Here is a 14670-nt window from a genome sequence, read left to right as displayed (position 1 = left end):
AACCACTCTACCTACTGAGCTATCCCTGCACCAATCTGACAGATAAGACCTAAACCAATTAAGTCCAGTGCCACCAATACCCACTACATCATTTAATTGAGAAATTAAAATATTGTGGTCTACTGTGTCAGTGGCAGCAGTTAGGTCAAGCAAGACCAGAACAACATGGTTACCAGAATCACATGCCAGAAGGATGTTATTAAAAACCCTTAATAATGCAGATTCTGTGCTATGAAGGGTTTTAAAACCTGACTGAAAAACCTCAAAGATTCCATTTTCATCTAGAAAATCTTTCAGTTGACTAAAAACAATTTTCTCTAAAACCTTGGAGACTAAAGGCAGCTTGGAAATAGGCCTATAGTTCGCTAAAACTGTGTGATCAAGGCCAGGTTTCTTAAGCAGTGGCTGCACTACTGCATGTTTGAAATTTGCAGGAACCACACCAGAAGACAGACTGCTTTTAATAATGTCAAGGACATACTGTCTTATACTAGGAAAAATTTCTTTAAAGAATTGTGGAGGGACAGGATCCCGAGTGGAACCTGTAGGCTTAATATGGCGAACCACATCCTCTAAAGTGGAGAGCGTCACAAGCTCAAACTGAGTGAAAACAACAGCGTAAGGGACAGAGACAGAGGGGTCAGAGTCAGGAGCTGTGATAAGAGCCCTGCTGGTGATGACCTTAAATAAAAAAGTTCAGAAAATCAGTTCAAATCTCAGGAGAAACTTCCAAACAGACATTCAAAGGAGTATTAAGAACAGTGTCAATGGTCCTAAATAACACACGTGGGTTATGACAGTTGGAAGAAATAATATTTGCAAAATATTCCCTTTTTGCCTCTTTAACAGTGTTCTGGTAGCGATGCCAGCAGTCATTGAGAATTTGAAATGATACATGCAGTTTATCCTTTTTCCACCTCCGTTCTGCTCGACGACATTCCCTCTTAACAGCACGACTGCTCTCATTAAACCAAGGCTCAGGTTTGGCCTTGGGCTGCCTGGTTTTTAAAGGAGCCACAGAGTCCAAGACGGTTTGACAGCAAGAATAAAACCAGGAATTAAGCTCTTCTGTGTCAGAGGAGACCAAGTCAGAAGGGCCACCGAGCTGATTAAAAGCAGCAGAAAACTGCGCGGCAGTGGCGGGGTTAATAACCCCACAGCTCCGAGTAGCAGCACCAGATTTAACTACAGTATGTGTAAAACCAACATTGAATAACACAGGCATATGATCTGAGAGTGCACAGTCACAAATCTCCAAGTTAGTGACAGGCAGACCATATGACAGAACAAGGTCCAGTGTGTGTCCGTGCTCATGTGTAGGGCCACGTACGGACTGTACCAGGCTAAAAGAGTCAATAAGGCTTAAAAAGTCCTTTACCAGTGGCTTATCAGGACAACATACATGTATATTGAAATCTCCAACAATAAGAACACTATCATAGTTGGGTATAATCCCAGCTAAAAAAAATATCAGAGAAATCACTTATGAAGTTCTTATTGTATTTCGGGGGACGATAGATGACAGCGCAGAAAACCGGGTTTGTACGACTCACCTCAAACGAGGTAAGTAAGTCCGAAGCTGGAGAATGAAGGCTGTAGAAAACACTGCTTACATTTGTAATCCTATTTGTATACGGTCGCTGTGCCTCCACCTCAAAAGTTTGTGTGACTTCTTTAGTCTCCTCCCAACTTGTAAGAGATAAACTCGTCATGTGCAAACGTACCCATATCCATACTTTACAAGTGAAACATGACCTCTTTAAGTAATTGTTAAATGCCAAAAGAATGATTTATATGATGGGCCTGAGAGGTGAAATGCATTGCAACTTAAACACCACACCATAAGTGATTTTGGGAGACATTATGAAAGAGCTGCAGAAGTGACAGAAATGGAAACACCAAGGATTACACTAAGACATGCTTAAAAGAAGAGGAGGATTCATCCGTGTTGTGAGGGAGAAAAAAGGTACAAGGTAATGTGTGTTCTAACTGAATGTGTCACTGTAGAAGCTCATGAAGAGCTTCTACAGTGTTTTTTTCTGCTTCTGCTATGGTTTCTGTGCTTTTGCAGCAGCAAACCTTTTTTCTTGAACACAGGTTGCTATTGAAACTGTATCTGACAGCATGGCAAATCTGCAAGCACCACTATTGGACCAACTGGTAAGTATTTGCACATTCTTTCTAATTAAAGGGTTTCCAGGTAAGCTGACAACAGTTTTTAACTAAAAACATCAAATAATAATAAATAGATCACACACACATACACATTTAATTTTTTATTAATAGTTGCTCTGTGCAAAAAAAAAACAAAAAACAAAAACTGAGCTTCAAGGGTTAGAGTTTCAATTTTTTTTTACAGTGCAAACTATGTCATCGTACAAACAGAACTGGTTTGGTTGATCTTGTATCACATTTGGATTTTCTTTCTAGGCTATGAAAAAATAAACTAATAAAAGCTTCATAGGACACCGAGGAAATGAGACTATGGGACATGCCCACACGTGTATTTAAGGCAGAAGAAAGCAGAGCAGTGCACAAAACCTGCAGCAGTGCAATGGAGACACAGAGGAAGACAGGATCAGTTTCCTTCAACAACTATAAAATATTTAGAAACGGTATGGTCTTAAAATTATATGTTGCCTTCTATTATACTTTCTGTTGAATTTATCAGTGTTTAGATTTTCATGATTGAAGAATCCTTACTAATAAGAAACAAGGAAAGTAGTTCAGGTTCATCATCATGATCATCAAATATGACATTTTATATATTTAAAAGTGTGCAACTCAAAATGAGCTAAAATACCTTCTGAGTTACGTCATCCGAATTTCTGGTTTTTCATTTATTTGCTGCACCCTTGAGCTGTCGGCTGCTGTCAACAACAACCTGATTAAAAATGAATTCAGATTGTTTTATTTATCTAAAACCTTTCCTCCCAAAAAGCAATATTGTCCGAATTCAGACACATTTTGTCTTTTTAAAATGTATGTGTGACCCTGTATTATAGGTGGAGATGGATTTAACCAGTGGGTTATTCTGTGTCTGGGACTCTTGAATGCAGTTCTGCTGATAGTCGCTGTTGTTCTTGGGATTAACTGTGAGTATTAGAGTTTGTGTGACCTTACAATTTTATTTTCTCTATTGTGTAGAATTTCACAATGCACGTCGACCCTGAGTAATCCCATAAGGAGAACTGATACCTTTTTTTTTCTTGATTGCAAAATACTTAGAAATGTAATTTGACCCCATCCATTTCAACATGACAATCATTTTAAAACAGTTTTGCTATAATATCCAACATTTAGTTGATCTTTACATGCCTTACATAATCTAATCTAATATAAAATGCAATGTTTCCCTGTTTAGGTGCCAAAGTCAAAGAGGGCTCCTTGCACATTTCCAACCCAGCTGTAACACAGCTCTTCAATGAGCTCGACTATCTCCGAAGCAACCACAGCGATGTGATCGAAGCTGAAGAGGAGGCCAAGAAGGCGTTAGAGAGCGCGATCAACAACCACAAAGAAGTAAAGGTGAAAATTGAGCAGCTGAAGACCGTCAATGATGGTTATCAGAAACAGATGCAAGCACTGCAAGTGGAGAAGGCAAACCTGAAGTCCAATGTATCAGCTTTAGGTGAGAAACTTTTATCCTTATTTATGTTTTCCTGAAATGTGTTAACTGGAAAAGACGATAACTCTTTGTTTCTCTCAGAGGGATCTTGTGGCGGATGCCTCCCTGGTTGGGCTCTTTTCAACTCGTCCTGCTATTTCTTCTCCTACACCGAGTCCTCTACTGTCAAAAAGAACTGGCATGAGAGCAGAGAGGACTGTGTTAGTCGTGGCTCTGACCTGGTTGTGATCGATAACCAGGAAGAGCAGGTGGGTTGAAAATAAGCAAGAGAGGAAAATTGACAAAAAGTAACTAAACAACACAAGTTAACAGCTTGACAGAAAGTCATTAACATGGATTTGAACTTTGCTAAAATGAAGACTTAAGAACTTTATTATTCCAAACAGTCACACCTTATTTTAAGTATATGATGTTTTTATTATTTATTTGCATCATCGTTGTTACAAGATCATCACACTACAAACAGCCAGCAAGCATGATAGGAAAACCAATAGTTCATTCTGTTATTAACAGCAATCAAACAGGCTAATCATGTTAGCAGTACTGTATTAGCAATGAACACAAAGTAATGCTGACTGGGAAGGTTTAGAAATTTAGGCACAAACTGAGGTAGATTCACCCTACGATACATCAGGAGAAGAACACAGATGTAGAACAAAATGGGTTTTGCTGCTCTACAGAAGGCAGAGTGCCAACAAATGCATTATAATTCATTACTTATAAAATCCAGCATCATAAAAGGAAAGACTGAGCTTAGACAAAATTGAAGCTAAATAAATATTCAAATATACTGATTTTTTTTTCTTTTTGGTTACACAGAAATTTATCAGTAGCAACATCCAAAATATGAAAACCAGTGATCAGTGGTGGCAAAGCGGATTCTGGATCGGTATCACTGACATAGAGACTGAGAACAGATGGGTTTGGATTAATAATGTCACAGAGGTCGAGCAACGGTGAGAGCTGAAACAATATTTTTCTTGTTTGATAATTCATTAAACATATTTTTAAATGAATTAGAATTTTTCTCAGGTACTGGATGGATGGCGAACCCAATGACCAGGGAACCCACGGAGAGGATTGCGGGGTTGCAGTTTCCTCCATCTTTAATCCCTGGAAGACTCGTTTTGATGGAAGATGCAACTGGCATAACTTACACTGGATATGTGAAACGCCATCAACCTCCTAGGACCTGGCGTCCACATATGTGGACATCACATTTTGGGTTGTCTAGAACAAAATACTACATTTTGCTCTACAAGGGCCTGATATCCACTTACGAGGACATTATACTGCCACTGTTTTATCGAAATTTAAAGGGGATGTCCTGATATGTGGATCTCATTTTTCTCAGAAAAAAAAATAAATCACGTAATTCTTTGTTTTTACATTCATCAGGTCCCAATCAGCCAAAATAGCAAAGAGAAATCAAAAATGCATGCCATTAAAGAGTTCAGGTCTTAAGAGGTTAAGATAAACTCTACTGCTCAAGCAATTACTTCAGATGATCCAGTTGTTGCTATGTCCTCTAGTCTTGCAGAGTATATTACAGTGCAGGTTTGAACATTAATAAATACATTGAAGACTTGTGTTTGGATTTTTAAAATGAATTTTGACCTGTATCTTTTAACTGTATTTTAACCAGGGGTGATTCTAGGATCAGAGCTTTGGGGGTGCTGAGCACCCAGAGAGCTGCCCGGCCAGCCAAGATACACTTTACTCGTCACAATGAGACTTCTTCCCTGTCTCTTTCGGTCCCTGCATCCTCCCTGTCCTCATCGTCTGTTGTCTTCATCTCCGTTATCAGTCATCATAATTTTACCATCTCTGTGCAAGTCTGCAAATTTCTTTATTAAATCATAAGATTCTTAAATTCATCAAGTCTCTCTGTGCCTGGGTCCTCATCACAAAACATGACATCACTGTTTTGTACATTTTAACAATTTAATCCCACATTTGTGAAAGAAAAGCAAAACACTTTTTTGAAAAGTCTGTAACAAAACCATCAAATCTGATAAAGGTTATTTAAATGCTGCTAAAGAAGAATGGATTGGAATAAAAAAAATAAATACATATCCTAACCTTAATTACTGGGGAAGAATAATGAATGATACTCATAGTGAGTAAGAAGTAAACTGACTGCATTTTTTGGACAGAGATTCACTTTTAATGTGTGTGTATAATATAATACAGACACATAAAAAACACTCACAAAACAGAATAAATTATTACAAAATATTTTTAAAAAAAGAATATAAAAATGGAGGCAACTTTGCCTGTGGTAGAATGTATACAATGCATGAAAAAATCTTTACTGCAGATACTAATTTTGTGTTGTAAGATTTATGAGTTTCATGCTTTCATAGTGGTCCTTAGGAGAGCTTGACATTTTATCAGGTGGTCCACACTGTAAAAAGTGTGAGAAACACTGATAAGTGTCTGTGTGCTTTTGGAAAACATTTAAAGCTGCTGTACAGAATCTTTGAAACAAGCTTAAAACATTTGTAGAATATAAACAGAGCATCTGCTTCTCTTTACAGCTCCTCACTCCACCAGGGCTGTTTGGCACCTTCTGATTGCACAAATGTGATGTACGTACTGCGGCAGTCATACAGACAACTGGACGGTCCAAAAGTTGGCCGACCTATTACTGGCTGAGGTTTCAGTAGAGCTGTGGCTGAACCACATAAAAATATATCATTAATTTTAATCTCCCCGATCAATGATAATGTTATATGAGTAAAATCAGGTTTTTTCAGTTTCTGTTGTGCCTGTCACTGTTCCCTGTCTGTTTTTTTACCTGGTTCTTCCTGACCTTGTACTTTCTCCTCACGTTCCCTCTTTCCTCTCTCCCTCTTCGGACTGACAATCATACACAAATAGATTGTATTCAATTAGATGAAAAATTAAATTAATATAAAAAAATACTATTAAGATCACTAACAAAAAGTCCTCTCTCAGTGTACTTTCAACCAAAAGGCAAATAACCAAACCACATGAACATGTAATAAAATATATAAATATTGAAACACTGATTCGACATTATTCTTGATTAACGGATCATTTGATTTTACACGTTTACCTGAATGTGGCTCCTTTTTTTTTTTTAAATCTATAATTTTATTGCTAAAGTGTTACGTCCAACCAAGTACTGTATGCTTTTTATATTTTTAGTAGTGTGTCACACAAACAGCAAATATTGTCAAAAAAGTAAGAAATCTTTGGGGGTGCTTTGATTCATTTGTGCTGAAGCACTCTCCAAAAATGGGCTAAAAATCGCCTCTGATTTTAACACTTGTGCTCAGGTTTTTATTGTTCGCAGAAGACGATATATTTTTTTTTAATGCTCAAACACGGAACTTCTTGTTTCAGATCATCTGAAAACCAATATTGTACGTTTATTTGGTGAATTTTAATTTAACCAAAACGCACTTATTGAAGTTTTCTCCTGTTAATTGGTGCAAAACAGACATGACACCCAGTACTGGTGCTTGTTTCTCTTAATCTATGCCAGAGACTTAAAACTGGTGAAGGTTTGATACTGAAAATATAATATATTTGGAACAATGTGAATTGATCAAAATTTGATTTGGTTGCACTTTTAAATTGTTAATTGATAAAATGTGTTTTTAAGGCTTTAAAATCTATGTGACTAACATCTGTACTTGTGAAGTTGTGAGAGCTCAAAAATACTAGAAAGTAAAGTAACAATCTAAATGTAACACTGAAAAAAATCAAAGAGTAAAATGTAACGCAAAGTTATTTAAGGACTAGTTTATTTCAATGGATGAGTTTACTGACTGACGCGCAGAAGAAATAGTTCTTTATGGAGCCTAGATGGTGTGAATGATGAGACCAAAGACTGCAATATCTTGTACCAAAAATATATTGAATAAATGGGGGACAGGGGAAATGGAACAAAATAATTAATACCACACACCACATAAATGCCCACAATTAAATAATAAATCAATGCTGTGATTTTTCTGTGCAAGAGTCCTTTTGCTAAGAGTCCTTTTTGGTCCTTTTCTTTTTAAAGTTCACTTTCAAGGTATTCCTCCTTAGGGTCCAGCTTCATACAATGGGGAAATATGTCCGTAATCCAAAGACGGCTAAGTGGGGGAAAAGAGGGGAAAACAAAGAATGGTCCTACCGGCTCACCACTTCAATATGAAGAAGATCAATTCAAAGGGGGGAAAAAAACCTGACCTGTAGGTCAGAAAAATGTCCATTAGCACATCAAGTTCGATTCAGTTTACCGGTAAACAAATATATTCTTCTGCAAGTCTAGGTAACAATGCAAATCATGAATCATCATCATCATCATCAACAGTTAAATTATTAATCATCTTGGCTACGTAGCTTAATCTATACATTCCAGTAGCGTTCGCTACAAACAATACAAAAACAACAATAAAGAAAAACAACTGTCTAACAGACAGCATAGCCGAATTCAAGGTAACACATAACAATAATCATTCAATCGCACTTTGTTTCAAAGTAAACCCATTAAAATGCTTAAGTAAATAAAAGTGTTCAAAAACAGCGGTTTTTGAACCGGAGTTCTGCTCGCGGTGGGAACGCCGCCGCACAAAGTCATTTTTTAATCGCGAAAACGATCGGCTGGTTACTGACAACCAAAGGTTGAAAGATATTAAGGACACTTACCGCTGAGGTGAAATGAGTTCATAGATGAATTGAGGGGAGAAAACGCTTTGTTTTCCAACACCGTTCTAAATGCCATAAGCTCACAGCCACAGCAGGAGTCGAACCCGGAAGTATCCCTCCACAGCCGGTTTTCAGAGTTGCCGCGACGTGGAAGGAGCCAATCAGGAGAGGGACCTCAAATCAGCTGACGTGGGTCATGTGACAGGGAGTAGTTGATATGGGTTACAAAAACACTCTCCCTCTCCTCACTCTCATAACTGTAGCTTGCCTCCACCAGTGTATGAATGTGAGCGTGAATGAATAGTGGTGTTGTAAAGCGCTTTGGGTGCCTTGAAAAGCGCTATATAAATCCAATCCATTATTATATTGACATGCAATTTTACTACATCTGTGTGCCACAAAAATATCTGGGCCAGACTAAATCTGCTTCAAACACGGCCCCCACAGTGTGTTTTAAAATAACTTTTAAACACTTTCAAACTTAAAAATCTACCTATAGATGATTTTGATCATTGTTTTTTTTTTTTTCAAGTGATGCATTCAGCTCAGTTCTATGGAAGCCCGTTTCCGCCACTAAAAAAAAAAAAAAAGCTAGTATCCATAACTCGAAATTTCGAGTTATTTTCTCGAAATTTCGAAAAATATAACTCGAAATTTCGAGAAATATAACTCGAAATTTCGAGTTACTTTTCTCAAAATTTTGAGTTAGCTCTGCCAATCAAAAATATACGTGAATGAGGTCGCTTTCTTGTTACCCGGAAGCATATGGCGCAGGACCGCGCACTCAAAAACGGATCCCAACAAATTAAAGTATGTTTGCTGATAGTAACACCATGTGATTCAGCTAATAACACAGGGATTTCATCATTTGTGAAGCCAGGCTGAAAACACTCAGCAATCTGTGCATTCACTACTGGATGTAATACCGGTAGCTTAGCTGTAGCATTTGTAGCTGAGGGGTTCAGCTTCCGGGTAACATGGAAATGACGTCATTCATGTAGATTACTGATTGGCAGCGCTAACTCGAAATTTCGAGTTGCTTTTCTCAAAATTTTGAGTTAATATGTCGAAATTTCGAGAAAATAACTCGAAATTTCGAGAAAATAACTCGAAATTTTGAGTTATGGATCCTTTTTTTTTTTTTTTAGTGGCGGAAACGGGCTTCCATACGGTGCTGACAACATCATTTGAGACCAAAACCTTCTTGATTTTGATGCCTGTCAACTCAAATTTTTGCTTTCTTTCTTTTTCTTAAAAAAAAAAAATCAGTATCATGTTCAGTGTTTGGTACTGCTATTTGCTCTAATGTATTTTGTTTGCTGTCCCACATCATGATATATGGTAAAAGCTTAACCAAAAACTATAGTTGATATTTTGGCTGATATTTTCTCACAAAAACATATCATCTCATATATCAAAAATCTTTCAGCATTCACATTAGATTTTCAGCAGAAAATATTAAATAAGTTGTTTTTTATAAGTGAGCTAACTTGACAGCTTAAATTAAAAGTTTGAGCTTCGATTGGCTCCTAAGTAATTTGTAACCTAACACATCAGAAACCAGCAATCATGAAAAAAATAGCAAGCAGTACTGCAAATTATTGGTCCTTGCAAATTAAAGCCCTTGCTCACAGGGGCTTGTATGATAGTTGGAGTTTCTCTTATTATTGTGCGGTCTATAGCTTACAATATAAAGTGCCTTGAAACTACTGTTCTTGTGACATTTGATTATATAAATAAAATTCAACTGAACACTGATGAGGGTTCCTTCAGCTGTGATTTGGACAAATTCTTTGAATTCTCTCAAAGAGATCAGCAGATGCACATCCCGTGTATCTGGAAAGTAATTGTGGAACCCACACATTAATAACATCTATCACTTCCCTCTTTGTTTTTACAGACAGCAGATTCCACTGGAACTGATTGTTGATGACCTCAGCAGTATTTGTTGCAATCTGTGACAGATTGTTGCTTAAATGCACTGACATATGACTGATTTAGACTGAACAGTGAGAATGGAGGAGACAAATGGTGGTTTTCAGACACTTGTCTATGAAGACGATTTGCACGAGGAAGAGTATCCTCCTTACCATCAGTCTAACAGGATACAAGGTATAATAATTCAAATTTTTATTCATTGCACTCCCATAGTCAGGTTTCTGATTCTTTTGATTGAAGTAGGTTTTACAGAGTTAAGATATAATGACAGGACCTGATGATCTGAGACAACTACGTGTAAGGTTTACATGCTCTAACAGGATTTTTCTCATTGTTAAATTGAACTACCAGTGAACAGTAATATTATAAGTAATATCAGTAATTTTAATATAAGTTCTAAAATGGGCCACATTTTAATCTTTTAATTCTTCATCCAAGTTAAGTGTGTTACCTGCGTTTAAGCTGAAAATTCATAATGTTCTGCCTGTTTAGTGTCCATGTTCACTATGAGTCCTGGGAGACGCCACAGACTGGCTGCAGTGTGCCTGGCGCTTCTTGCTGCTGTTCTTCTGATACTGAATGTTGGCCTGGGGATCCACTGTAAGTCATTATGAGTTATAGTGCACAGAAATGTTTTGATTATCAAATCATTTCTTGCATTTTTCTTTTGCAATTTAGCAAATGGTTATCAACGCTTGCCAATAGGCCCAAAACTAAAAAATATTAAACTGTAAAGAAAGCAACAAATTTTAAGTTTAACTTGTCAGAGTGGCTCCTTAGTGCAGTGGTTGTAATACAATTGGCTAGCACGCAGACATTTCCTGGATCAGTACCAGCCAGAGAGATGCTTTCCCTATGGGGAAGTGGGATGATCCACGAAGAATAACAACATAATGTAGGACTGCTGCCAAATCAAACACGAGGAGCTCCCTTGTGATAAGGGTAGCCATTTTGTTCTAAAGGACTTAAAAACAACTCACTATCAAAATGGTTTCTGATTAATTTGCTGTCAGCCTCTTACTGATTCACATAATGATTAACGTTTCTAAATAAAACTGATGATGTACAATGTTGTCAAACCACCTGATTTATAATATTGTTACTTAAGAATAAGAAAAGTAACAGTCTTCAACACTTGCAGATAACAAACTCACAGACACTCACCTCACGCTCGATGATACCGAACGCATCAGCAAAGAGCTCATCAACCTCCAGGATACTTACAAGACTGCAGTGGAAACCATGAAGGATGCCAGCAAGCAGGTGGACAGTGAGATGAGCCATCAGACACAAACCAACTGGGAGCTTGAACACCAGACAAAACGAAGCTGTTAGGTTTGTAGCATAAACCTATTCGCTGGAACGTTAAGACAATATAATTACACTGCAAGCAAGACGCAAGTAGGCAAACTTCTTCATGGTACTCGTGCACGGGAGAGAACCAGACAAACGCCGTTCCTTCGCTTGACCCCAGTAGCTCTCGTCCGTCCTCCCATACACTGTCCTTTTATTGAGGTTACATGAATATGCATAGGTTCATTAACATACCGACGTCTACATACAAACAAAGAGTACCTTGCCTGTGTGTGTGTGTGTGTGTGTGTGTGTGTGTGTGTGTGTGTGTGTGTGTGTGTGTGTGTGTGTGTTGCTGATCAAAGGGTCAAACATCCTTGGTCAGGAAGAGGGTAGACTAGACCCCCCCCGGTGAGGAAGTCCAGCAGTTCATCTAAACAGAAAAGCACTTAGACTAGAACAGACGTAGCTACGTTAATCCTACCATAAAACAATTAAAACAAGATGCGACCTCTTCCCGTGCTCCCAGGATGTAGGTGTGCATTCTAGTGTGGAATGCACACCAAGCCTCTGTAGCCTGTTAAAGATCACACAACTTATCACTACACAATTGATTATACACCTCTAAGCATCTATGGTTAAATATTTCTAAGCATAAATGACAATCAACAATACAAACTCTAACATTCCCCCGTTTTTGACCTTTATGCCTGAAAAGTTCCCAGTTATGCATACCTCATGTCTGACAGTTTCAATGCAAACATTTTTTTACTCAGCATATGTCAAATCACCCTAAATTACTGTAAAAGTTACACAGTTTAATAAATGTATTAGCAGTTACCCCATTCATTGAGCTCATCTCATGGCAAACTGCATCTTACGAGCAAACAAAGAAATTGTTAATTTAATAGTAAAAATAAAAAAGTAACATTTTCAAAAACATCTCAGCTTGGTAATGCTTCCTCCGGGTGTGCAAATCACATGTCTCTCTGCAGAGTGGTTTGAGTTCTGCAGGGCGTCATGAATGTCTCTTCTAGTTGTTTCGTTGTCCATAGGACCAGAGTCCAAATGTATGTAGAATAAACATTCAAACATACCAGTTAGTTTTGTTGTTTGTCAACATGGGTCTCAGCTATTTCCAAAGCTGCAGACCTCTCAGCACTCTAGTTTTATGGCCTCCCATCACCTCACTTCAGGCCTTCATCCTGCGAGGGGGATATTTATGACTCCTTCATTGTCCACGCTCTGCAGAGAAACACCTCTGTGGAAAGGGTGCAGGGTTCAGTTGTCTTACTGCTGTTATGATCCCAGCAGCCTTCAGAGTGTCATCGTATGCACAGTATAGTGGCACAGCATTAGGTGATGTTCATAGGAAATTGCTGTCATCACCACCATAGCTTCTGGTTCCTGTGCTTTTCACAGAATCATGATGTCATCCTCGAACTCCTTCTGCGCTGTCGATGGAGCCCTCATCCCTCGAGTTTTCATATCCCAACGCTGCTGAAGATTTAAGGCAGAGCACGTCGTACACCTTAATTGTCTTTCTCAGCGTCAATATTGAATGTTTCATTTTATTTAACATCTTGCTGTGGGAAGTCTCCTCTTGATCTCCTGGAAGCTTAGTAGCACAGCTCTCTGTGTGATGTCTGCTGTGCTGAAGATGATCTCTGATCCTCCTGAAGCCTCTCTCCCATCTTGTGGACGATCCTCTCCTCTATTTTGCAGGCAGTTTCATGGTCCTTGCTGTGGCTCCAAGGTCTGATCTCATGATGGGCCCCAACCAGCTTGACCTTTGACCTCAACCACTGCCTGGCTGTCAGCTATGCCTGGAATGGTTCACGCTTCTCACTGGGCCTCTGAAGATTTCTCAGGAGATTACTGCTGCACCTGTATTTCCTTGCTAAGAAGAAAAACTTCTATTTGGAGAGCATGTCAACAATCATCAAACCACATTCTTTAGTTCAGTGAACTTCACTTATAGGCCATCAAAGCCTCATCTGAACATGGATGCACCACTTGCATAGGTTTAATATTTGTAAATAAAACGGCTAATCACACAAATCACTGCAACAATAATAGTAAACATTGTTTAATGTTAATCCTTGCACTCCACCTCTTGACGCATGGACATTCCCATGCGTCAACTCACCAAACCTGGATCCCTGTCTTAAAGAAAAAGATTAGCTAGATCATGTCCCAGGCAACATCAGGGCATCTCCTCTGGAGTAGCTCCGTAACCCTGCAATAAAAGATGTTAGCGTGTGTTGCATATTAAGTTTGCTTAACACCTGGCTCTCCCAGGAGCCTGCATACACACCATCACGGCCTGGAAAGCAAAATCTGGAAGTGAAATCAAACTTCATACCTGTAAACAATTGTATCATAAGAGTAATAAGCATTCAACATCAGCAAGACAAGTGTCATGTGCAGGTTTTCTCAAATCAGTAACTACAACTATTACCCTAATTCACCTCAGACATGGATTATCCCATGTACTCTGTTAACATTAATGTAATCAGTGACTTCTCTTAAGCAAAGTCACTCCACTCATATATTATTATTATGGGTTCAAAAGTGGCCAGCAAATGAGCCCATAATAAACTATCCCATAAACACCGTAATCTCTTATTTGTTTTACCCATGTCACTTGTCCGCTTCAGCTGAATCTACTACAGCATTCTCAAAGAAACAAACATTAGCAATACACATTGACTGTGGTCAGACGGAGGTCAGACACAGGTCAACGGATTCTAGAGGTGCCATAAAACACCATAAAGTTAACACTCGCTGTGGAAACAGTAACACTGGTCTCATCACAGTATGTCTCAAACTATATTAATTTCTCCATCAACATATGCCTGTAACTACAGTTTTCTTCACACATAAACCCAGAAATCTTGTAGTAGAGAAACATTAGCCAGTATTCCTATAAATCACATGATCAAACACATGAAGAACCGTAATGCTGTAAAAACGAAAATGCAAATGTTAGCGCTTGCGCAGGCATATGCATACTTTGTCACAGCTATCTCTGTGAGCACACAAGCTAGTGAATGACACACACATAGTAAATTCACAGACACAGAAAATGGCATTTAAAATGTTAAATCATCACGCAACCTCGAGTGTTGCTGTCATCTTCC

At 38.4% G+C, this 14670-nt stretch overlaps 2 protein-coding genes across 2 annotated transcripts; both read left to right on the top strand.

Annotated features, from left to right (window-relative positions):
• Positions 1–2064: 2064 nt before the first annotated feature.
• LOC113012569 (uncharacterized) lies at positions 2065–5505 on the top strand. The gene is made up of 6 exons (XM_026152850.2): positions 2065–2615; positions 3006–3095; positions 3365–3631; positions 3710–3876; positions 4448–4584; positions 4661–5505. The coding sequence occupies exons 1-6, from the start codon at positions 2477–2479 to the stop codon at positions 4815–4817; spliced, it is 957 nt and encodes a 318-aa protein (XP_026008635.1). The 5' UTR covers positions 2065–2476; the 3' UTR covers positions 4818–5505.
• A 4766-nt stretch (positions 5506–10271) lies between these two features.
• On the top strand, positions 10272–11569 carry LOC145422389 (uncharacterized). The gene is made up of 3 exons (XM_080293703.1): positions 10272–10408; positions 10727–10834; positions 11376–11569. The coding sequence occupies exons 1-3, from the start codon at positions 10312–10314 to the stop codon at positions 11567–11569; spliced, it is 399 nt and encodes a 132-aa protein (XP_080149829.1). The 5' UTR covers positions 10272–10311.
• The last annotated feature ends 3101 nt before the right edge of the window (positions 11570–14670 follow it).

The sequence above is a fragment of the Astatotilapia calliptera genome, chromosome 19, assembly GCF_964374335.1.
Source record: "Astatotilapia calliptera chromosome 19, fAstCal68.1, whole genome shotgun sequence".
Lineage (NCBI taxonomy): Eukaryota > Metazoa > Chordata > Actinopteri > Cichliformes > Cichlidae > Astatotilapia > Astatotilapia calliptera.
This window is presented reverse-complemented; position numbering and strand designations above follow the sequence as displayed.